At 36.7% G+C, this 24,114-nt stretch overlaps 4 protein-coding genes across 4 annotated transcripts; 3 read left to right on the forward strand and 1 right to left on the reverse strand.

The window, feature by feature from the left end:
- Positions 1 to 71: 71 nt before the first annotated feature.
- Positions 72 to 12,123, forward strand: LOC114527256 (venom phosphodiesterase 2-like). The gene is made up of 26 exons (XM_028548911.1): positions 72 to 2,521; positions 4,696 to 4,743; positions 4,907 to 4,961; positions 5,301 to 5,340; positions 5,558 to 5,637; positions 5,734 to 5,813; positions 6,213 to 6,326; positions 6,579 to 6,648; positions 7,001 to 7,034; positions 7,158 to 7,223; positions 7,306 to 7,378; positions 7,568 to 7,676; positions 7,887 to 7,930; positions 8,046 to 8,118; positions 8,235 to 8,266; positions 8,474 to 8,544; positions 8,741 to 8,794; positions 9,093 to 9,162; positions 9,296 to 9,383; positions 9,635 to 9,828; positions 10,152 to 10,209; positions 10,592 to 10,746; positions 10,820 to 11,030; positions 11,128 to 11,257; positions 11,423 to 11,585; positions 11,955 to 12,123. The coding sequence occupies exons 1-26, from the start codon at positions 2,450 to 2,452 to the stop codon at positions 12,099 to 12,101; spliced, it is 2,331 nt and encodes a 776-aa protein (XP_028404712.1). The 5' UTR covers positions 72 to 2,449; the 3' UTR covers positions 12,102 to 12,123.
- Positions 12,100 to 23,908, forward strand: LOC114527260 (potassium channel subfamily K member 15-like). The gene is made up of 3 exons (XM_028548914.1): positions 12,100 to 12,125; positions 20,805 to 21,059; positions 22,172 to 23,908. Exons 2-3 carry the CDS (start codon positions 20,906 to 20,908, stop codon positions 22,780 to 22,782), a joined length of 765 nt encoding a protein of 254 aa, XP_028404715.1. The 5' UTR covers positions 12,100 to 12,125; positions 20,805 to 20,905; the 3' UTR covers positions 22,783 to 23,908.
- Positions 13,146 to 14,402, reverse strand: LOC114527258 (isatin hydrolase-like). Its single transcript, XM_028548913.1, has 2 exons — positions 13,862 to 14,402; positions 13,146 to 13,779 (listed from the first exon to the last, which is right to left on the reverse strand). Exons 1-2 carry the CDS (start codon positions 14,382 to 14,384, stop codon positions 13,442 to 13,444), a joined length of 861 nt encoding a protein of 286 aa, XP_028404714.1. The 5' UTR covers positions 14,385 to 14,402; the 3' UTR covers positions 13,146 to 13,441.
- Positions 15,315 to 20,796, forward strand: LOC114527257 (potassium channel subfamily K member 9-like). Its single transcript, XM_028548912.1, has 3 exons — positions 15,315 to 15,552; positions 16,040 to 16,585; positions 17,702 to 20,796. The coding sequence occupies exons 2-3, from the start codon at positions 16,252 to 16,254 to the stop codon at positions 18,289 to 18,291; spliced, it is 924 nt and encodes a 307-aa protein (XP_028404713.1). The 5' UTR covers positions 15,315 to 15,552; positions 16,040 to 16,251; the 3' UTR covers positions 18,292 to 20,796.
- Positions 23,909 to 24,114: the final 206 nt, after the last annotated feature.

Below are 24,114 nucleotides of genomic sequence, written 5' to 3' on the forward strand. Positions count from 1 at the left end.
CTACGTAATTTGTGATTATTGTTGTGCTGCGATAACTTAATCTTACCTCAGTTATCGTATTATTTTTGGGAAGGGAAGTATGTGATAGCATATCTTGTGACGATAACCGTCAAAACATTGTTTGTGGCAACGACTGGAGAAGATTCTGTTCTGTGTTAGCTTGCATACACATAACCTAATCACAACTGTAAGTGTGACGTCAGAACCATTCGCAAACGTCCTTAAAATGTTATATCTATCAAATTTGACGATATTCAACCCACTGGAACAAATCTGATTGAAACACATTCTTCAGATGAGTGACGCCGATCTATAAAAATAAATATCACCTGTGCGCACTATCGTCAATGAGTAGTATTTATATCAGTTCTCGTCTCGTATTGTTTTTATGAATCGTGTGACTGATATGAGATATACGGTAAAAACCACCTAATTTATTGCGTATGTTGAACATGTAGAAGTTTATAGGGGGCAAACATGCAGCGGAGGGATTGCTATATGATATCAAAAAGTACTACTTTTGTATGTTGTAAATACTTGTATTTTGCGGATATTTTGCTCTGGCAATCTTTTATAACCTCGTAGCGTTCACTAGATATGCGAGGGGACGAGAGTCCGCGAGCTGTATATTATATATGGAAGATTGTGCTGCCAGTTTCTACTTTACTATAGTCAACTCAAGGGAAGGAATGAGGGGGTGATGTGGAAGAAATTGACGGGCTAGATCCTACAAAGATTGCGATACGCTAATGCATTTACTCGAAACAGTCAGTGAACCTGATGTCTCATCTAACAGCTGGCTCACTCATTTACATTAATTTCACGGTAATTAAGAACAGGACAGAGTAACATTTTACAATTAACTGAACATTAAAAAAAACACCAGATAAGCTTCTGATGAAGCGAATTCTGAAAGAAAAGTTCTAGGTGCCGCAAACTGCAAAGAATAAAAAAAAAAACAAATGTGCTTGTTTTGACACTATAATAACATTACTTAGATTCAACTAAAAACTTTTTTAAAGATCAGGAGATAAACCTGTAACCCAATAACTACAGAAGAATCTCAAAGTATGTTGGACAAGGGAAAACTTAAGGATGGTTTTATCACCCGCGAGGGTCACAGGACGCAGGTCACTTCCTTGATCATCCGGAAAATGGCGGGTGATGAGAACCAGGCTTCAGAAATACGAATAGCCTTTCGCTAACGTGTATATCGATAAATATGGACAGGATTTTAAAATCGGAATTCAGAAAGTGAAATATGATGCAACAATTTATGATCATAAATATCACATTTGTCATGTATACGGATCGCAACCAAATTATCACACCAACCTCGTTCCCAGGGAATTATTCAGTCAGCCCACACTTGGGTAGAACGAATACCTTGGGATGCGTGTTGCACCATTCACTGTGGTTGCACCCATCGTTATCGTAATGAATAGTGATAGCATCTAGGAACTTCGAGCAGGCGTACACTGAACATTTACTCGAAGAAAACATTTCTGTAAAACTATTTCACACAGCAGCATGACAGATTTTTGTTAAATTTCGAACATTTTAGATTTCAACTGTTTTCATTGGGATGTGTTATAGATAAACCAAAGCCAAAGAGAAAGAGAACAAAGAGAGTAATAGCTAGTTTTCATTAGGGATGAGGCTAGCTAGGTTCACGAATTGCCGGCCTCCTTGTGTGAACAAAAAGATTGTTGAGTCGGTCAAATTTTTGGTGTGAACACTTTACAAGCGGACTAATTCGAATTTCGAACACAGAATTGCCGAATTCGTCCTGTCGGAGGTGATATATTCGGCGTGAAAATCTCTGGGTAGTGTCACAGTGTCACTTGCGTAGCTGTAGCTAGGTGTAAACCTTCCTGGCACTTGATCCCCTGTATTTAAATTTCGATTTTCAAAGTCCTAATTATACTTTCTTAAGAGCAGCAAATTTACAAATTTGTCTCCCATTACATTTTACAGTTTTAAAACTCCAAATATGATACACAAAAAATGTAAAATTGCCAGTGGATAGTCGTGTCTGAGCTTTTACATAGATCGTCGGAGGCACTCGGAAATGTTAAGTGGACGTTGTCAGGTGATTTACGTCACGGTCAATAAACTGTTTGATATTGGTTTCCGGGAACATTACGAACATATAGTCAAAGATATTTGTAACAAAGCCCAAGAAGATTCGTTTCATTAAGAGACATGAGACTCTACGTTTTGTGATTTTCATAACGCGAGCTACATCGCTTAAAGAGACAAACAGGCAAATCCAGATTCTAGACCACTTAAATGTCTTAATCCAAACCACTTGCCTATCAATCATTAAAATACCAGTGTTGACATTTTGATATTGATCTAGCTTTATTGAAACAGCCACCGGTGCTGAATCTACATATTTAAATAACTGATAAGGGATATTTCGGGTTTAATATATAAATACTGCGCCATGACATTTGACACCAAAGGCGAAGGAGACACTGAGGCATTTGAAGTCACAATGGTGCCAGAAGAAAAGAAGGTAAACATGTTTGATAAAGTAAGTTACAATATTAGGAAATAGTCATGAAGTAATTAAAGTAATATAGCTGCCAATTCATGATTCGCCAATGCAGTTGTATACTTGTACAGTACTTCAGCTGATTATCAACATGTAAAATTGAAATAAAGAAGCAAAGAGCCCATTAGTGTAAGACCACACATTATAGAAAGGTTAACCTGGTGTGAATGATTTCTTTATTGTTTAATACTGTGGTGGACAGAGTGAGATGGGCATTTAAACTTCTATGCTATATAAACCATTAACCATTTAATAAAATATTACATCATAGTCTTGTTATTGCATGTCCATATTTAAACTGGATGAATATTTCAAGTTTGGCATATTATGTTATGGATGCCCTTGACCAATGCACATTGTTTATGTAATCAACTTATGAATGTGCTGTTACATCTGCTGTTAAATAGCTTTGCGAAAACCCTCAGCCAGCGACTGACATTGTGTTGAGTGATTCCTCATGTCCATTTCCTGAAGTAAAAACATATAACCACATACATGAAAAAACATATAACCACAGAATTTCTAAGAGGCATGGCTTAGTGAGATCAGGAAATTTAATTGATAGTGCTATGATATGCTATCAGAATTTTTAGGCGCATAAAGCAAATTTTCTCTGTATAACCCCAGCATAATGGTTCAAGGTGTACTTAATTATCATCCTTCCTGAATATTATGAAGGAGGGATCTTACAAGAAATCAATTTAAAATGACCTTCATCGGTTAATTGAACTTGCTATTTTAAGTGGGGTAGGTTTTTTGTTGACCCCCTTTTACCTTGAGCAACTGATTATAGCACCTTCACGCTTCTCGCAAATTCCAGTCATCCATCACTCTAGTTACCATGCCCATGGCAATTGGGATGATTCCTTTGTTTCAAGATTGTCTGTGAAATTATCTGTATGAATTTTATTTTGGGTCAAACTAAAAGAAATAATTTAAAAACTTATCATTTCACGAACTCTCTTATAAATATCAATTATTAAAAATGGGAGATTATGACTTAGAAGGTGTGCGGTGTAATGCCGAGAGAGATTATGCTAGATTTTCTGGAAAAAACAACTTTTTTCTATACCAAAGCATCGATTTCAAGAAATGCGAAACGTGAAAACGAAATGTGAAAACAGAAAACTACTTCATAAATTTATCATTTTGTGATCTAATCGCCGGCACTGAGTCTCACACGGGTCTCAACTCTCAAGGAGAAGGTGAGAACAGTTTCGTTTGATTAAAGTCGGGTGACCGGTAGGCGGCCTGCGGGAGATCGCACAAATATTCGAGAAACTCGCGGGCAATTCGGGAGTCGGGAGAGCTGGAATGTCTGTTGTCTTGCTTACATCGCAAACATATTCACAACGCGTTTATGATATGGGCAGGAGCCACTTTAACACGTTCTTATTTCATTTCGCGCTGGGCAGAAGATCGGAATTAACGTTCCGCGATACTGCCGTCCCTGCAAATTACCCTTGTAATTTTACCCTTGTAATTTACCACCTTGTTTCACTCCGTTAAGTCCGTTTAAGTGAAACCACAGATGGGCTGATTGGTTTGCTGGATGTAATTTTGCATGACTGAAAACATGACTAAGAGACCTCTCAGTGAGAGTGAGTTGCGTCTAGTCTTTGATCATATTCCGACGTGGGAATGCTAGTATAATCAGAACTTCAGGTCAGGGTCAGAGAAGCCTTTCAATAATCAGACACCATCCGAAACAACCTTCGCGTGAAATTTCAGTAGAAGTTTTACTACTATCATCCTCGAACCTACAGCCTTTCGCGTGCGGGGTTTTGCATGTTTAGTGCGGCGGCGAGAGCACTAGGTGTCAGATGACAAGCCCGTTCTTACGAAAATCGACTGATCTTTCTCTCTCATGTTATTAAATAATTCCCTAATTTCCTAATTTAGTCTAATGTTGTGTTGCAATACGTGAAAAATTAAATCCACTGCAATATTTTCCGCATACACTACACGCACTGGTGCACTGACACACATTTATTTATTAATTGCTGATATTTCAGTCAAACTATATACTAAGAATACACAAACATTGCAAAATATCAATCTTTTCCATTTCTTATATAAAACTTGGTTAATGTTTTTGGTGAAACATCCAATATTTTTTATTTCCTGTTATTTAGGGTGGACAGGGGATTTCAGGAAAGAAAACCCTTATATTTGCCATCGCGGTAAGGGTCCTTTCTGTCAATGTTCAGTTAGATTGAATTTATTGGGGGGGGGGGGAGGTTCAGTTGTTGGGTAAGTGTGGATCAGGCTAAAGGCAATAAATAATATGGTAGTATTGTTTTGCATTTTGGGTTAAAAATACTTTTATTTTATTTTCTTATTAAGGCTATAATTGTTCTGATAATCATAATCGCAGTTTGTCTTGGCGTGATATTGAGTTGTGAGTAAATTACTATTATATGCTTACAGTTTGGTAATAACTGACTATCGTTACAGACGAGAGCGTCATGCCGTTCTAAAGAATAAAGGGACAAAGGACAAATCTCTCCCCCGGCTCTTTCAGGAGTAAGAAGGAAAATATTTGTTCCTGACTCTCCTCGACATAAAAATTATTCTGCACACCTAAAATAGGTCCGGGCAATGATTTCACCTTTACCAGTATTGCACCTTTTCCCACCCATTAAAGAAATCCTGGCACTGAAGAAACTGAAGTTCCCAAGTGTATAATCTATGATGTGGTACATTTCATCTCATAACATTGACACAATATTTATTTTAGCGGAGAAGTCAAATAAAGTTTTGCCAGCTCGGCCGATATAGTAAGTGAATGTTTGTTTTTAAAGTCGAATAAAACTGCCTAGTTGGACAACTGGTTATTAACATGCCAATATTTACCTGATGATTTACCAAAAAGGTTTTTCTGAGTTTTGAGATAAAACCTCGGGCTGTATATACTGAAACCAAAGCTATTGAAAGTTTCTATTCGGTGTGGGAATTAATTTTGTTTAATTTAACATATTTTTCTTTTTTTCGCAGTCCAATTATACTTATTTCAGCCGATGGATTTCGTCCGGATTATCTAACACGCGGTCTCACACCAAACATAATGAAGTTAGGTAAATACAGTTCGCCGAAATCGCTGTTTTGTACATACCTTCCGTTCACATGTGTCTTGTTAACCTACAACAAATATTTTTTTTTTTGTTGTATAGCAAAGAGTGGTGTACGAGCAAAGTTTCTTTTACCACAGTTTCCTACAAAAACGTTTCCCAACCATTTCACTACCGTGACCGTATGTCCACGTGCTATTAATTTTTATTCTACGTTATTTGTTTCAGTGGAATATTTGGTGCAGGGCATATATAGTGATTTTAATCTTCGACATAATTTATTCACTCTTATCCTACTATTTACCTTCATAAAATTCCATGCTGTGACGTATAATTGCCAGTATTAATTGACAAATCAGAAACCAGATTCATCTGCAACCATGCCTTAACGCGGGCTTTTTATAAAGGTCGATACTATTCGTGTAAAACAGAATTCTTTCCTTGCCTAAGCTATGCTGTGGTGCTCGTCCGTTTCAGTCTTACTTTATATTTTGTGACCCAGTAAATTATTAAAATAAAGGATTATTTTTATAAAATATCCTATATATCCTTGACGTAGTTATAATAATGATCATTTTCAGGGTCTGTATCCAGAATCTCACGGAATAGTATTCAACTCGTTTTATGACCCAGTTCTGAGGAAAAGATTTTCAATTCGTTTCTCCAGAAATCCTGCTTTTTGGAGTGGGGAACCGGTATGTATGAACAAAACTGAAGTGGAAATCACGGGAAGGTGAATGAGAAACACGGGTAAATAGAAATGAAAACCGGGGGTCAAAACAACCCGGGAGCAGAAATGGTGGTTGAATATAGAAACAGGGATGGTATAGCTGAAAGATCTAGAGATGTTGAATGGCCAATTTAGCTTGACTTGCGTGTGACTCCCTCTTTATCGGTTAATTCACAGTGAATAGATGATAACTATATGTTAAAAATATTCTATTTAGATTTGGGTAACAGCAAATAAAAGCAGTTTAAAAAGCGCTTCCTATTACTGGGTTGGATCAGAAGTAGAAGGTGGGTTGAAATATTCTATAAAATATTCTTTCAACTATTGGTTGAAAAATCTAAAATCACGGTCTTGATGACGTAACACGCCAATGGAAACATCAATGACAAGATTCTTGAGGATAAATCGAACGAGCACTTCTTGATTCCAGTCACCCTGTGAACATTATAAAATAGCTATTTTCCTCGATGTGCGTGTGTTTTTATCTTTTGAGCTCAATCATCACTCGCCGCGGGGCAGCGATAACCCTAATGGCATGGTGACTATTAAAACTGAGTCACGCACGTATGGCAGACAATAGTCTGGTATCTTAAATCTGGTATATCCTAAATTTCTGGTATCTTTTTTTGTCTGTTTTAGGCATGCGACCAAATTACTACTTTAAATATAATCAGTAAGGAATTTTTAAAATACAAATTATCTTTTTCAAAATCTGTAGCTTTAGCAGATATATATAGCATGACTTAATGCAACACATAGTATAATTGATGTGTTTTATCGTATCGTTTCGATATAGAACAGTACCATTTAATGATAGAGTTGAACAAGTTTTAAAGTGGTTGCAACTGCCAATGGATGAAAGGTAAAAAGACCCAGTTTATGTGTGCCATGTTTGCGACCACTTTGTCTCATAAATAAGATATTCTATATTTTATATTTTACAGACCATCTTTTATCACACTGTATTTTCATGAACCTGATTATTCTGGTCATGGGTATGGACCTGATTCATCTAAAGTAAGTAAATCCTTACTTTAATGTTGCACCCAGCCTGCAGGCGCCTGATTTGAAGGCATATAAGAGATTTAATAAAGAGAGTTGCAAGCGCGCGAGGCTGCATGGTAGTCAGGGCATTCCACTTACAGAGTCCATAAATCGCCAGGGTTTCAGTGTTACAACCGGTTTCAGTGTTTTGTATTTCCGTAGGTTGAAGAACAAATTCAAGTTATTGACAATACAATAGGGTTGTTAATCAAGGGATTAGAAAATATGAAGATTTCTGATTCAGTCGATATAATTCTTCTTTCTGACCATGGTAAGTATTATGGTGTTAATTAATCGTAGCAAATTAGGAGTATATTTTTGATTGGGTTGACAAAAAACCAAACCACAAACAATTCAAGTAAAAAAGAAAGACAAACGTTTGTAAAATTCTGTTCCCCCTTTTCGCGTGCATGTTAAAACAAATCCATTTGAGTTAAATGCGTCGTCTTTTGGTGATTTTTCTACTCCTACTTTCTTTCAGGTATGGCGGCTGTAAACTGTTCTGACACAATATTTTTGGACCAGGTAGGGTCATAAAGGAAAATGGTTTAAAAGTGAATGGATTGATGAATAATGCGTGCAATTATTTTCTCCGCTTGTTTTAATATCTCATCAAAATTACTTTTGTTCTCTTCTATAGTATAACGTCTCGGCCAGTGAATTATACATAACCAATTATGGCTCTGTTCTTAGTTTTAATAACAAGAAAAAGTGTAAGTACTGTAATGTATCTATTATTGATTCAGAGACTGGAGCAGTTAAAGGGATATAATTCTATAGTTATATGCAATGCAGCTGCTCTCTTACATTGAACTCTTCTGTTTATAAGATGATCGCGAGAAAGTGTTCAATATGATCAAGGTACGATGACTGCACTCATGGTTGTTGACTCTTTCCATCGTAAATCGCAAAAGTTTTCTGAAGATAATTAAGCTTTCACTTAGGAACATTGTGGTCCGATCCGATTGTCTGGAAAACGTGTTCTTTTTATCATGCACTAGATTGGTTGCGAATGCGATTATACTAAACCATGCATACATGCGCCAAAATAGATTTATTTTTTTGTAGTGTCGCAACAACTCTTTTCAGTCCTTTTACAAGACGGACCTTCCAAAAAGATTGCATTTCTCGAAGAACAGGTCGGCCATAGTGAATTCAAAAAGGATTTAGCTCCCTCTGATCCGGCCCGAATTCAAAGCTTTTTCCCATTTGCAATTTTTATATAATATTTTCCATTCGTTTTTGTTGCTAGAACATGTATTCTTCTTCGTTAACAAAGTAAAATCCACTGCTGCAATTGTATTCACATGAATTTGAAGATCTTTCCCGTTTCAGGCGGATTGATGATGTTTTGGTGTTGGCTGATCCAGGCGAAATCATTTCCGTCGAGTAGGTTAATTGTAAATATACAACATGACTTACTCTGTTTAGTGCTAGAAATTATTATATTTTATTCCCTTGTTCCTTAAGATACCTTCTTGCCTATCAGGTTCACATCAAAGTATAGTTATATTAAATAGACCTCAATTGATGTTACACGAAGTTTGATTGGCTCGATAGTTTTGTGGAGCCAATCAAATTTCGTGTACCATCAGACTTTCCTCATTTGACGTCATTTTGAAAAAGGTCTATTAACTTGCCAATATCCGATGTGGAGTATGATTTCCTTTATTTTTGTGTTATGTAGCTCAAGTGAAAAAAACCGATGCCGTAATCGTGGTACGCATGGTTATGACTATATTTTTCCATACATGAGAGTGAGTCTGTTGTGTTTTTATCTTTCTTGCTATTTGGAGAAAAACTTCCTCATGATTTTCTTCCAGATATCCGTCATTGAACTCAGTGCGACCATGTTACCGCTCATTACATATAGTTTTTGTTTGTTTTCAGCCCATCTTTATCGCCAGCGGACCTTCATTTCTAAAAGGAAAAGTGGTGGAACATTTTTCAAATCTTGAAATATATAACTTATTAGCAAGTATGTCATTTATAATGATTCGCCTTTGCATGCAGTGTATATATCGATTAAGATGTTTATAGCTATTTTAATTCCATTCTGTCAGCTGTATTTTTATAAGGTATTTTTCATTACATATATAACTTCGTTCAACATGTTTGCACGTCATAATTCCATGTCTTTTCACATCATCCACACCCCATGGCAACTGGAAACTGTGCATATCATCATCGGCATACGAATTTTCAAATATCTTTTCTTTCTCTGTTAAGATCTCCTGCAGATTAAACCAGCTCCGAATAACGGGACAATCGGAAGTTTAAATCGTTTACTTGTACCAGACGCCAGGGCAGTTGTTCAAAAATCAAAAGGTGATGGTAGTGTGCTTCGCACAGACATTTGTAAATTTCCGAACGACGAAGTATTTGATACGCGTAGCAAGAATGGACTTTGCGCTTCATGCACGGTAAGTTACTTTCACTATTCATACATTGATGCCAAATTAACGTTATAACACACAGTATAGGGAATAAACAGTAGGACCACTCAGGTAAGAATTAGGCATTACCGTATTCATAGGCATAGCCAGTCAATTGCATTTTTCAGCCCATCAGAATTTCGAGCTGGCCAGTAACTGATTAAAGATACAGCACCAGGTTGCACAGTGAAGTGGCTCTACTGTTCTATCTCTATACTGTGGTTATACATGATAGGGTATAGTCATAGCCAGAGCTATATTAGCCACCTATTTCTATTGCAATTCGTCTCATAAATTCACCCGCGTTTTAGGTTCCTCAAAAGGATGTTAATAAAACGAATATGTTTTTCAACATTCCCGCAAAAGAAGGTACATTTTGTATTTGTGTAATATAAAATTAATATTCATTCGGCTTAAGAAGCAAATGGTGCAGATGTACATTGCCAATAAGGGATGCCGAAATAATACCAAAAATTTAATAGCAACCAAATAGACACCCTTTAATTATAGAAGTGAAACACCCAGCGGATAAAAATTAACAAATCAGAAGCCACATCCTCGACAAAACTGAATTAGCATCTCTGTCATTTTGTATGACTTTAAATTAGAATTTAAAATTTTAATTTTAGTTTCAAGAACATATCAGTTTGTTTTTTTAAACATCAAGATCTTGAAGATAGATTTTTAGCCTTTTCAAAGAGCTGATTCGAAATTAAACTCAACAATTTTATATATTTACTAAAAATCTTAGCACGGTTGTATGAAGAAGAACATTTACCCTGGGGTTTACCTGACGGCGGTGTTTATAAAGATTTAGGATGTCTTTTGATTCAACAATATTTCATTATCGGATACAGTATTTATTTACGTATCCCACTCTGGACAGCACACAGAATAAATGGAACGGTACGTTATTTCTTTAATAACTATCGTACGTGCATTCTTTAATAAAGACCATACGTGCACACACCTTTTTTAGGAACTTTTACGAAGTGATGATACTAAAGATTGTTACAGAAGCGACGTTCGTCTTTCCGAAGATGAAACCGCAAGCTGTACAAGTTACAACAACTCAGGTTACGATCCGGGAAAACTGGTATCTAGCAGGGATATGAATTTCAACAATTTTGCAATGTTATCCACGTCTACATTAGCAAATATTGCTCCTATGTATCCTGTTTTTGAGAAAGGTAAAGATGGATATTGAGAGGCAGACGTATGAGGCGCGCCTTACATTCATTTCATATTCACACTAGCTGAAGTGACAACGAGGTAAATATTTTGCAGGAATTTGGACGAGACTTGAAAATATAATTCGGGAGTGGGCAATAAAATACAGCATAATTCACGTGATTACTGGAACAATATTTGATGTTGACGGAGATGGCTTAAAAGACAAAGAAATTTCAAATAAACGGTATAACAGAATTCAAATATATATAAAACAATTAATAGACTAGCAAATGCCTGACTCAGTATAATATATCAAATATTAAATGAAAATTGACCAATTTATATCATGTGTGCTTTTGTTTGTCATGAACCGTAAATTAAACAGGTATACATGTATTTATTGTTTTAGACGAACTCATACCTCGGCTCAAAATCCTGCTATTCCAACACATTTCTACAAGATTGTCACTAGATGTGACACAAATACGACTGCAGAGTACGACATAGAAAAATGTAGTGGTACTCTTCGTGTGATTTCCTTCATTCTACAGCACAGGAACGAGTCCTGCCAGGTATGTGATCATCGCGATTTGTATAGGTGTGTACCTACATGTACCTAGCACCGTCTCTTTGCGAAGTTTTGAACTTTAGACAGCGCGTCATGTTTACTAAAAACATGCAATAAGGCGCACACTGGAGGCCGGGAGACGCAGGAATATACATATGTAAACCATATAAATTTGACAAAACTGTCCCAATGCTTTGGTCCTAATTTCTGTGCTTTTACTTAATTTATTGATTAACTGATTTTAAAAAAATGGTGCATGGTGATCTATATAAAGATCAGGTTTTTTCCATGCATGCAAACCATGATTCTTCCTCAAGCCTCATACATCATAACAATATAATCAAACTCATGTTTATTTTCTATTTAACAACAGTTTCAATCCTACAACAAAATAATACTTCAGAATGTGGCTCCCGTCAGAGATATTGAACTCCTCACTGGTATAAATTTCTTCCCCAAACTTCCGGCACAGTTGCAGGTGGAACTGAAGACATTTATTCCTGTTGAGCTTTGGGCTTAAGTTTATCGCCATGCAGTATCCATAGTAAGTTTCAAAGTTCATCTTTTCCATAATCTGATTGGTTAAAACTGCGTCACGTGAAAGGGAAAATCTTGTTTGCCAGGTTTGAACCAGTTTTCTATATAATAAAACACTTATTGACTGATCTCCTCGGGAAACATCATGTTTTCGTGGACCTCGTGGTCTCGGGTCCACAAAACTTGTTTCCTTCGGGATCTCAATGAAAACAAGAAATAACACCATTATACTCACCTAGCAATTATAAATTCATATATTAATCAACTCAACAATTAACATTTTATATATATATAAAAAATAATGATTATATATCTTAGATAGATTGTTTTAAATTTTGATAATGTGCATGCATATATATATAATATTAGTATTTCTTTTTACTATCGACGTTTTACGAGTCGCGGTTTCACGTTAGCGGTTTGACGTTGCCGTTGTTGACGTTGTTGCAAATTTGACATTTAGTTAGCAGTCATTTACGTATACCTTATGGTTAGAACGATTCAAAATTGACATCCAGTAAACGGTTTCGCTGTTAAATTGCTGCTGCTATTTCTAATGCTTCAATTTTTTAAAATCAAATGTCGTTTACACCTGGAAAAGTTGAAAAGAACCTCCATTTTAATAACCGACTATCGACCTACGATATCATGATCAACCGCCATATTGCCAATCGTGTTATTCAGTGAATTAGCCGCTTTCTTAAAGTAAATCGGTAAAATCATTGAAAACAGGCTAGAAAATTACCAAAAAGAAGATTTGGATATCCAATATTTCTACTAGGAGTGTTTATACGTGAAACGTGACACTATTGCAATGACAGTTCGCCGAGGAAAAATGAGCTACGGGAAAATACACCTCCATCGGCAGCGGTTGAAAACGTGAACCGCAAACGTCAAACGGCAAAATTTCAACGTCAAGCGCGGTTTGCAGTTAGCGGTTGAGGAAAACACGTCAAACTAATTGTTTCCAAGCGGGATCGATGCATTGACCCTTAAACCATAGATGCATTGACCGTAGAGCAAACCATAGCCTTAAACCATATTGGTATATTACCGTAAAAGTTCGCACGTAAAAGTTTAAAATCATGCATTTAAATGATACTTATGAGATCAACTCGTGCATTGTATAGTTTTAGCAAACCATGTTGCCATTGGGGTGCTGTAAAATAGTAAATGATGAATTGGATTATATGAATACATCATTGTGTTAGTGATAGATTCAATTTATATATTAAAAAAAGAAAAGACCACTCAGTCAAGTGAGTGAATTAACGGAATGAAATTTCCAACAGCTGTGCTTGCATGCAGGCCAGTGTTAACTGTTTAGTTAAACAACATCGTCATCAAGAAAAGAATCGCAATGACGACAATGCTGTTTGTTTGACGAGATCCTCGTCCAGCCGGTTCTGTTTGCGCAATGATACGAGTTGGCCCACCGCTACCACCTTTGATTTTCATCGGCATCACATAGACAGTCGCACCTTTCACTGGAAGCTCTTCGATATTAGCGACGCTTTCAAGACCATAAATATTGTTGCCCAAAAATATTTGATGTGCTGGAAAGGATTTACTTTCACCCGGGTCAAAAGAACGGCTGTCAATTCCAATTCCCTTGATCTTACGATTATCAACTAACCACTGAGCAGCGTCCTTGTGAAAGCCTACAAAATCATTTATGCATGTCAATTGAGATTTGATACGGCTACTGTTAAAAGCAATACTATATTTATTAATTTATCCTACCAGGCCAATGGAAATCCGGTGTTGCCATGCTCCCGTTTGTTTTCGTAGTTGTTCCCATGTATTTATCAAAGTCTCCCCAATATTTTCCTAAACCAGTCAGAACAAACACAACACATCCATCAGGAATCACTCCATGTTTCCTTTCCCAATTTTTCAAGTCATCAACAGTCAATGCATAATCACGATCTTTTGTTACTTGTTCACTAATATTCACAACGATCGCTTTCGCTATCAGATTTTCTGGTGGAATTTCATCGACCGATGCCTTTCCTTCAGCAAAGTGCAAGGGCGCATCTATGTGTGTGCCAGTGTGTTCATTCAAAATAATGTCAAAAGCTATCATAAACGGAGCTTTCCCCACAGGTCCTCGATAAAACAACGAGATGTTGAATGGTAAGAAGCCAGGCCAAGTCACCATGTTCTTTTCATAGGGAAAACTCATGTCAATCAGCCTGCAATGAACCAAAAGAAAACTTTCTAATAGTAAGAATAGCGGTACAGTCTTCGACACTGCCATAGTCATTACAAGAACTCGATGTAATTTGGGTGTGTGGTTACTAGTCTTTTATAGTCTCGGAAGCTGGCGAACTCTCAACTGCAGGGTTTCCACAATGCAAGGAAATTTTTTGCAATCGAAAACCACAAGGGAGGGAGGAGATTGTGTTAATAGGACTATGCCTAAAAGTTCTTTGTTTCTCTTTTTTTGTCATTGCTATCGCCCTATGGCTATGAGGACAACTGGACAATCATATATGCAAGTAAGTTCTGGAAATCCTGCTCTCAAGTAGCTGATGAAGTAATATTGTTTCGGCTAGAGTGTCAAAGGCGATAATAATAATGACGTAAATGTAAATATAACGTCCAGACCGTATGTTACATCGTTATGTTGTACGGATTCCGTGATTAGTGAAACTATTTCGTGCACGTAACACGCATATTTCGTTTTCGGAAACGTCAATCGGTCTCCGATATTCTATGGCCACTTAAAATCAATTCAAACAAAATCAGCAGGTGTCATGCGTCATAGAAGTGCCCAGACATTGACAATACACACAAAACCCGAAGAAAATAAAGTCATCGAATTGGTCGATGAAGAATTTTCTCATTATCTACTTACATAAACTTCAGCTTATATTATATTATCAGCTTATTTAGAAATATAGCAAACCAAAATATGATGAGGCCTTTTTCCCCGAGTTTTTCGCGGACAGATTCGCAAATGGTTTTCGCAAGTTTTTCCAAAATCGTGACGTGTAAGACAATCGTAGCGCATGTTCAGTTGTGTTTGAGATACTAGGGAGATTTAGCATTTTAATTGTTTTGGCTTGGCATGTCCATATATAAACGCATCACGCCATTTATTCGCCATTTTCACGTCCTCTTTGACGTTCACGTCCTCATGATTATTTCTCGTTCTCCCAAACTCCCACGCGTGTTCCTATAACTGTATAGAAGCACGGAAAATGTTTTCTATTTCTTAATTATGTACCCTATGGAAAAATCGAGGGCGCTGGGGTGCTTGGGTGGCGCTCGCTGTTTTCAGCTGACCTCTATATAACAGCTGAATGCAACGTTTTATGTTTTTCCACTAAAGCGTCTGGGTACGAGGCTGTGATTAAACAATATAAACGGGTGGGCATGGATGGATTTCACTACTAGTATCTGGGTTCGAGGCTGGTCTAATTAAAATGGTAATTACCTTTCTGGCCAATAAACATGCTGAACTGGGTTGTCTGTAATCATTATGACCAGTCGTTTACCTAAGAGTCGGAGACACGATGTTTATGGCCAGTCGTTTTGCCTACTGCATATTAGCCTGCATGGCAGACTGTGATATAATAGTGTATTGATAATAGCAAATATTATGTCATTGCAAAATGCAAAAGGCATAAATTGCTGGGCTATAGTATGCTGCATGCAATAATTGAAAAATAAACAATAGAGTTCGATGTGAACTAAAATAAGCAATACATTCGACTTGATCGTTAGCAGGTGCAATTGCATCGGAGTTGGCTTATTACTTTTTTTTACTTATCAGTAATTGTCGGTTTCATATAAATATCTTTTCGAAAAACGGCGGGCGGGATCTTTACATCTATATACAAAACAGTGCAATATACATGGCAATATATATTTCAAATTTTCAAACATATAATACGGTAATTTGTGTCGTTGTAGGCGTTCTTATTTATCTAGTTAGCCACATACGAAGATATTTTGCATTGATGAGTTTACAGACGGTGCCTTGTTGGATGTAAATTAGTCAACTTTTATTATGTTAATGAACACCGCAGGGTGCAGCAAGGTCAACAACAAATGCATGTACACATCGTTGCGCGCACACACTGACACAGGTCTCAGCGTTTTCTGAAGATAAATAAAGCAAAAGTATGGGCGCTAAAAAAGATCTTAAAGCCTTATTTTTGCGCTTGGTTTTGGTTGTTGTGTACTGTCTGATAGGTGCAGCAATATTCTATGCCATCGAACATGAGGATATCGATGACCACGAAGTAGAGAAAGAAGCAAGGAGGAAGGAGCAATTGTACAATGAGACGAAGAGAGAGATTATGCAGAAGTTTAATATTAGTGAGACAGAGTATGAATTACTGAAGACGAAGATTATACAAGCCAATTCAATGAAATCAAACAATCGAACGACTTCGGAGACGGAATGGACGTTTACAAGGGGAATAGATTTATGTTGGCAGACTATTACTACAGTTGGTAAGTACATACAGCATTAGTGCAATAGTACGGCATGCATTTGATGAGTTATGAGTTACGATGATACAATGCTGTCATATGAAGGTTGTATGTATGTAGTGATTACCCCAACATGGTAATGTATATACTCCCCTGAAAATGACAGTGGCTATTCTGTCTTATTCACTTGTTTAAATTGATACTGACCGAGTAAGTTGCTGTTTGTTTGACTGAGTAAAATCAGTTACGCAATCCGAAAATGAGCATATGAACATACATACAACAATGAACGCAATTTTTTCCCCGCGGAAAATATAGAATAACGAACATGCATTTTTACGATAGAAAAAACAGTTTTGACGATATGAAGTTTTGATTGTACGATGCCGTCGCATTTTGACATAACTTACTCGAACAGGTATTTTATGATTTTATGCCGAAATTGTAAGGTGCTTTGAATAAAATAATGAATTATTCCATTGAATGCTGTCACGTCAAAACCTATTTGTGCCCGCCTGTCGTTATTATGGGTAGCCAGGCCAATTTTCACTCGCAATTCCGGCATCCAGTTGCTATGGTGTTATAGCAATAATAGTGATAATAATACGTCAGCGCGTCTCGTCATGTTAAGTATGGGCTAGTATGGCTATACACGTATTTGACAGGTTAATTCCTCCGTGCAAAATATATTGAAATGATAATTGATTAAACATTACTTTTGTTTATTTTAACGATTAAATTATTGGCTGACGATAACGCACGTAACCGATAACCAGTTATATATCTGGGCTCAAAATCAATCCTCATAAATTTAGGAATATAATATAAAGTATGATTGTATTACATGAAACAGGGCGCACAGACTCATGGGAATGCCCCTAGATGAATTAAAAAGTCGGGATATTAACCTGAGGATGCCATGCAGAAAGCACACATTATGGAGGGAAAATAATAAGATGCAAAAGAAAGAAATGAAAGATCATAAACTTTCACATAAATTTCAAAAATGAGATGAAAAAGCCATTTTGTATCCTCATTTATTGAAAATTCATTACGCGTCGTGTCTCAGGCCCACAGGTACAGTGCAAGTATTTTATTAACTTGTTCTTAGTAAATCAATATTTTTACATATTTTAGGTTATGGCAACAAGACACCCTCAACGCTTGCAGGACAACTCTTCCTCATCCCCTTTGCTCTGTTTGGAATTCCTTTAACAGTACTTATGTTGAACACGTTTGGTCAAAATATTTGTCATTTCGTGTGCTTCATTATTCAAACTATCGAGAAAAAGTTACTCGGAAGAAAGAAAGAAGAAGCATGTAAAGTGAAATCTCTTCTAGTAGTTTCTTTTCTGTCCATCTCTTTGTTGTTTCTCATGGCTGGTATAAGTGTCCATTTTGAAGGCTGGAGTTTTGGTCTAGGATTATACGTTTGGTTTGTTACATTTACTACAGTTGGATTTGGTGATTTTATTCCAGGACAAGAGCCTGGTGAGAGAGATGGCGTCGCTGCCATCCTATACCGGCTTATTTTTGTCGTAATTGGTTTGAGTTTAATATCGACACTTTTCAATGCAATGGCGGACTGTGTTGAGGACAAAAGGAAAAAAGCGCATTCAAAATCCTGGTTTGCATTCTTTGTTTCTGCATTTGATGCAAAGAAGGAAACAAAAAACGAAATAGAAATGGGTGTGTCTAAAGCACCCAGCACTAACACAACATTATAAATTTGGTTGAAACAGGCGAAACGGTTTGTACAGCGCATAAGCGAATGTATAGATTTTTTATTGTGTTACCTTCATCTGCGAGTGAAAATTATGGTGGAATAAGTTAAACAATCATCGAAGGCTCAAAGAGAGTGAAAGGAACATGTAAAGATTTGCTGCAGATATTCTGAAACGTGATAGATCCAACATCATGCAGCGCGTTGAATGTTGAACGCACATGCAGTATATAACGTTAAAGGCACCTGGTATAATGTTGTTAAAGGCACCTGCATGGTATAATGCTGAATGCACCACATATAACGTTAAATGCTAACAGTATGAAATATTAAAGGCACCTGGTATAATGTTGTTAAAGGCACCTGCATGGTATAATGCTGAATGCACCACATATAACGTTAAATGCTAACAGTATGAAGTTTTAAAGGCACCTGGTATAATGTTGTTAAAGGCACCTGCATGGTATAATGCAGAACGCACCACAAATAACGTTAAATGCTAACAGTATGAAATATTAAAGGCACCTGGTATAATGTTGAACGCACAGTATAATATGTTATAATGTTGAACCCACAGTATAAAATATTAAAGGCACCTGGTATAATGTTGTTAAAGGCACCTGCATGGTATAATGCTGAGCGCACCACATATAACGTTAAATGCTAACAGTATAAAATATTAAAGGCACCTGGCATAATGCTGAACCATTGACCGTAACTAATACAAATCCGTTGCAGTAGACAAATCTAAGAAAAACTTTCGTTGAATTTCTTTTTTCGAAAACTAAATTCGCGTTAGATTGGCCAAAACACTTTGCACTATTGTAAAGGACGCTTACGATTACTAAGTACTCTGCATGACGGTAGAATTTCGTTTTGCATTTTCGCAAACCGGCATCGTGTACTTCCATACTGTTTCAAATTCTGCCTGTTTTGTGTCAACGCAGGGTTTAATATTGTCTAATATTCTTCGTGAGTGTATCTGAATCTAAAAGCTATCTGATTCTAAAAGCGCTGTACCAAACCTACCAGCGATCTCATGTTGACTTATTGTCCTAAATTATATCAACTCCCGCGGTTTGTTTTTGCCAACAATATATTCTCAAGCCAAACCACATAGTTGGTTAAAAATTGAAAACGTCTTATCTTGGTTTTGGTAGCATTTACCGACATATCATGGCTTCTACTTTGGGGTCCTAGAAAACGATGCCTCGTTTACAATCTTGTGTAAATAGTCCGGTTACTTTAAATAAACTAGCAGTGTGATCATCCAACAGTCTATTGCAAAAAGAAGAGGAAAACTGCAAAATTATATAACAACTTAGGCAAGAATACTTTGCGACAAAGTTAGTCAACACATTTTGGGTTAGTTTTATGATGTCACGTAATGCAGGGCCGATGTAATAATTTAGTCCTCAGTCGATATAAACAAGCCAATGCTGTTAAATTACACGTTTCTCGTTTTATATAATTATCAAGTTTTTACTTTTAAACATTCTATACGATATTGCCCTGCCTTATTACGCCATTATATTAGCCTATTAAAGGCTAAAACTGATTGAAAATTTTTCATTCGTTGCGCCTTATTCAAAAGGTGTGACCAAAAATTTGTAGCAATCATTTTAACAGTTTGTCCTGGTGGTTGGTCTTCACTTTATACCGCCCGTAGATTTAAGAAATAAATAATGAAGGTGATAGATAATGAATGATGAATGAATATTATAGATGATAACAAGGTCAATGTTTATATGACCCACAAAGAGATAGTAACATGCAGTGTTTCGGAAAGACACTTCCAATGGACAAGTAACAGACTCCTGTAAGGTAAAAGATCCTTGCAGGGGGTACAATGAACAATGGAAAACAATGTGAGGATTAAGTAGTATCGACTGTATCATGTAAAAAAAAGCAAGCAGCATCCAAAGAAACCGATAAATACGACTGTACAATAAATCAATAATACTTAAGAATGTTTACCAAACATAGAACGATGGATCATGTTTGTCAATCTACTGGCATTTAGAGTTCACTTGCACACGTCTTACTCATCGACTTAATTCAAACGTCTTTTTATAAATCATTCATGAATGCATACTTCACGATAGATAACAAGCTGAGATAATTCGTTGCAAGAAGTCTTGAAGACCTCATTTAAATCATTAATAATTAGATAACAGCTTTGCGCTCCGCCAATAGTGGTTACGTCAACTCGGCGTTGCCAACTGGCAATGGCCTGCCTTTTTTTACAAATCCAGTCGTATATATTGGGCGCAACGAGACTGCGCCACTTGAGAAGACATTCAACTTGTGATATTGCTTGCGACAGGTGTCGGTTGAATACATCTGCACGTTCAAAGAAACTAATAATATTACCATTCATAACATAATCGTCTATCTAACATCGCCGATGGAAACACAGACGAAACCTACCCCACGCAGACTCATCTGAGATAATGGCAACGAATACAGACTCTACTTTATATGACACTCGAACACTCGTATTTCGATTTTTTATAGTTGTGTGCTATGTTTGTTTTGGAAGTGGAATATTCTACCTTTTGGAGCGAAATGAATCTTTGAGGCAAGCTGCTGATTTTGAAGAACATTATAATGAAACGATGACGCGTATTCTTGTTCGCTCCATCTCCAACATTTCTGATATTCAACTCATAATGGCAGAGATTCGAATAACATTTTTTCAAGAAAGCTTTCCAGTAGAATGGGATTTTCTTGGTGGAGTAAATATTTCAGTTCAAGCTATTACCACAATCGGTTAGTTCATCTTTACATTTTCAAACAAAATTATATCGACAATCAGTCTGATACCGTTTTCTATTTTGTACTTGCGGCTTTTCTGGTTACTTCAGAGAAATAAGATATGTTCTTGTGTTGATTCTGAGTCTGACACAGGAGAGAACCGGTTAAAACATGTCAAAAAAACTTTTTCTGTATATCCGAGGAAACCGGTTTGTATAGAACGTTTTTTTACCAAATTGCAACTGATCTTAAAACCAATTCTCGTGCATATATAACCGACAGTCGCCGGTGGTTGTTTTCAAGCCTAGTACTTTTGTGTCACAGTCGGCCGAGATGTATTAATTGTTGATGGCCGGTAACGAAGGAAATTTATTCAAAATAACAAAGCACTTTATTCTCCAGTGATCAGTTACAATTGGCATGGCCCGGCCGACTGTCAGGGACATATTGCCTCGTTTCCATTTAGTTGAGAGTGCCACGGCGTATGATCAAGGTGGGTCAACAGCCGAGGTAAAAGACCCTGGGTACGAGGTTGTCAACAATAGCCGATTTGCATACGAAAATAAAGACAAAATAACATCCGGACTATATAGCGGTGAAAACTTGTTCAGTGTTTACAACCATACGATTCTACGCCATCCTGGTGCCTGCAGGAACTTTGTACCCCCATGAAAAAGTTCCTGCACACACCAGGATGGCGTAAACGAATTCGAGCAGTCAGTTTGTTACCCATTGCTTTTCATCTAAAATATATTATTAAAACCAGTACTGTATCCATCATCTTGCCGCCACTATAATATAGAGCTGAGTCAGCTGACATGTGAACGTCGTAAGTATTTCATTCAGAAAATATAAGTTCACGAAGTTTAAAGTAATTCGAATTATGGTTGCCTCGTAGCATTTCTCAAAAACCTGGACAAATAACCTTTAGTATTCAGCACTATAAAGTCGTGGTCAACGTTTAGTTACAATTCAAGTTGACAAGTATATTAATATAAATAAATGACACCCCGTATCTTTTTCTCTTGGGAAACGGAAAAATGATATATCATCATTTCCCTTCCGCGGTATTTTTTCAATTCAATGCCGAACATCTAATACCATAGTTTCGTCCTTTTAACCGACAGGATATGGGAATACCGTTCCAAGAACAACCGGAGGCAGAATGTTCCTCATCGTTTACGCCACGGTTGGCATTCCACTTATGGCAATGATGCTAACGACCTTCGGAGATAGATTGAGATACATAATCAGATCATGTATTTTATCTTTTGAACGAAAAGCGCTCAAGATAACTCGACCTCAAAATATCCAGAAAAAGTCTCTGATTGCAGTATTTGTAATAACTATACTTTTCTTATGCCTGATATCTGCAATCAGTGGAATTATTCAAGATTGGAACTTCTCTCTAGCCTTGTACGTTTGGTTTGTTACTTTTACGACAATTGGTTTTGGCGATTATGTGCCAAAAGGCACAAATAAATTACAAGCTATTGGAATAGTATTTGCATTAATTTCGTTTACCCTGGGTCTGACATTAATTGCCACAATTCTTCACGCTTTATCTGATTGGGTGAACACCAAGAAACCACCTACGAAGGAAAGTCTTAAACGATCACTAGGACGTTTAACTAAAAGGAAGAATCTTAAGTCGTCTTCACACCAAAAGGAAGAATCTTTCACAGATTTATCTGAAGTAAAGCAAGAAAAAACGACGATTGAGGCGGAAATTACTTGAGTGGCTCAAGGCTGTATCCTGCGTCTAATGAACCCGACATCAGTCAGAACAGATCAGCGGTCTGGTATACATTTCCTAGTGTTTAGTATATTTCAAACTAAGTCGGCAGAGAATCGATGGACATAAAGGCTATCGTTATATTCTTAATTGATGCAATAGAAACAAGTTAGTGTCGCCTAACTATAGTAAACATAGTGATCCGTGATCTGTGATCGGTATTTAAATATACTTTTCCCAGCATTCCATCTGTCCATCATTTCCATGGAAACAAAGAGGAGCTAACGATTAGATGATATGAAACGAAAGAAAAATCACGACACAATGGATCTTATAAATAGCATCGGATGCTTTTGCTTTAGTTGCAACATTTGCCCAGACAATATACAGTTATAAAGTTAGTACTTTGATAACTGTGAACCGGCTCAAAATTGAGAGCTTTGCATCAATTATGATTAGACTGGAGCTTGTTTAGATTAATGATTGTTATAGATTGTATTCGTTGGCGTCTTTTTGAAGTGAGACGTGCATAGAGATGTGAACATTAATCTCAGGTTCGAATTTTTCAGCTTCGCAAATAACTGAATATTAGTACTTGCACTAGGTGGTATTAGGACAAAAAAAATAAAGCCATTTCGCAAGAAAAATGAATGATAGTACTTTCCAGGTTTGACAGACAATTAGGATTGTTGAAATCGCTCAAGGAAATAATAATATACGTCGAATATAAGCCACATTGAGTTTTGTGTACAATATTGTGTACGAGTCAAAGTGATTGTGAAATCTGTGTACAAATGCTGTACACCATCGTGAGTAGATATTTACATATAGCTGCCGACCAGTCCTGGATGGCTGGATAGTCCTTTTCAGTGCACTAATGTCTAGTGCGTTTCGCATAGACTCGATATATGGAACTGGGCTATATATAAATGAAAACCATTTCCTGATTTGTCTCATGCAACTATAGTTACAACACCTATATAGGTATTGCACAATCTAAACGAAATATAATGAAACTGACTGATCAAACAACGATGGACAAGCAGATAGAGTATTAAGCAAACAAAAATAATTGCATGTTATACTAAAATACTAAGCGGTACCAATGGAAAGATTTGCTACTTAAAAATACGAGATATTAAAAAAACCTTAGCAAATATAGTCATTACATCATATATCACGTGTTCTGAAAATATTGGATTGACTTTTTGAAGGACGCTTCAGTCAGTAGGGAATATTTAGGGATAAACGTAAAATTTGTACCAGTTCAAAAAGGGATCCATTCCTGCAAAACGTAGGCACTATTTTTTATCGATGAAGCGACTGGCAGCGTCT

Source organism: Dendronephthya gigantea, unplaced genomic scaffold (genome assembly GCF_004324835.1).
Source record: "Dendronephthya gigantea isolate DGI-Jeju-01 unplaced genomic scaffold, DenGig_1.0 000043F, whole genome shotgun sequence".
Classification (NCBI taxonomy): Eukaryota; Metazoa; Cnidaria; class Anthozoa; order Malacalcyonacea; family Nephtheidae; genus Dendronephthya; species Dendronephthya gigantea.

Excerpts from the sequence above, each read along its gene's own strand:
- LOC114527260 (XM_028548914.1), top strand. The coding sequence starts at position 20,906 with ATGACGCGTATTCTTGTTCGCTCCATCTCCAACATTTCTGATATTCAA. Across the intron at positions 21,060-22,171 it reads TCAAGCTATTACCACAATCG|GATATGGGAATACCGTTCCA; the intron begins GTTAGTTCATCT and ends TTTAACCGACAG.
- LOC114527256 (XM_028548911.1), top strand. The coding sequence starts at position 2,450 with ATGACATTTGACACCAAAGGCGAAGGAGACACTGAGGCATTTGAAGTC. Across the intron at positions 8,795-9,092 it reads GGCGAAATCATTTCCGTCGA|CTCAAGTGAAAAAAACCGAT; the intron begins GTAGGTTAATTG and ends TGTGTTATGTAG. Across the intron at positions 10,210-10,591 it reads CAACATTCCCGCAAAAGAAG|CACGGTTGTATGAAGAAGAA; the intron begins GTACATTTTGTA and ends TAAAAATCTTAG.
- LOC114527258 (XM_028548913.1), bottom strand. The coding sequence starts at position 14,384 with ATGACTATGGCAGTGTCGAAGACTGTACCGCTATTCTTACTATTAGAA. Across the intron at positions 13,780-13,861 it reads ACCGGATTTCCATTGGCCTG|GCTTTCACAAGGACGCTGCT; the intron begins GTAGGATAAATT and ends ATGATTTTGTAG.
- LOC114527257 (XM_028548912.1), top strand. The coding sequence starts at position 16,252 with ATGGGCGCTAAAAAAGATCTTAAAGCCTTATTTTTGCGCTTGGTTTTG. Across the intron at positions 16,586-17,701 it reads GCAGACTATTACTACAGTTG|GTTATGGCAACAAGACACCC; the intron begins GTAAGTACATAC and ends TACATATTTTAG.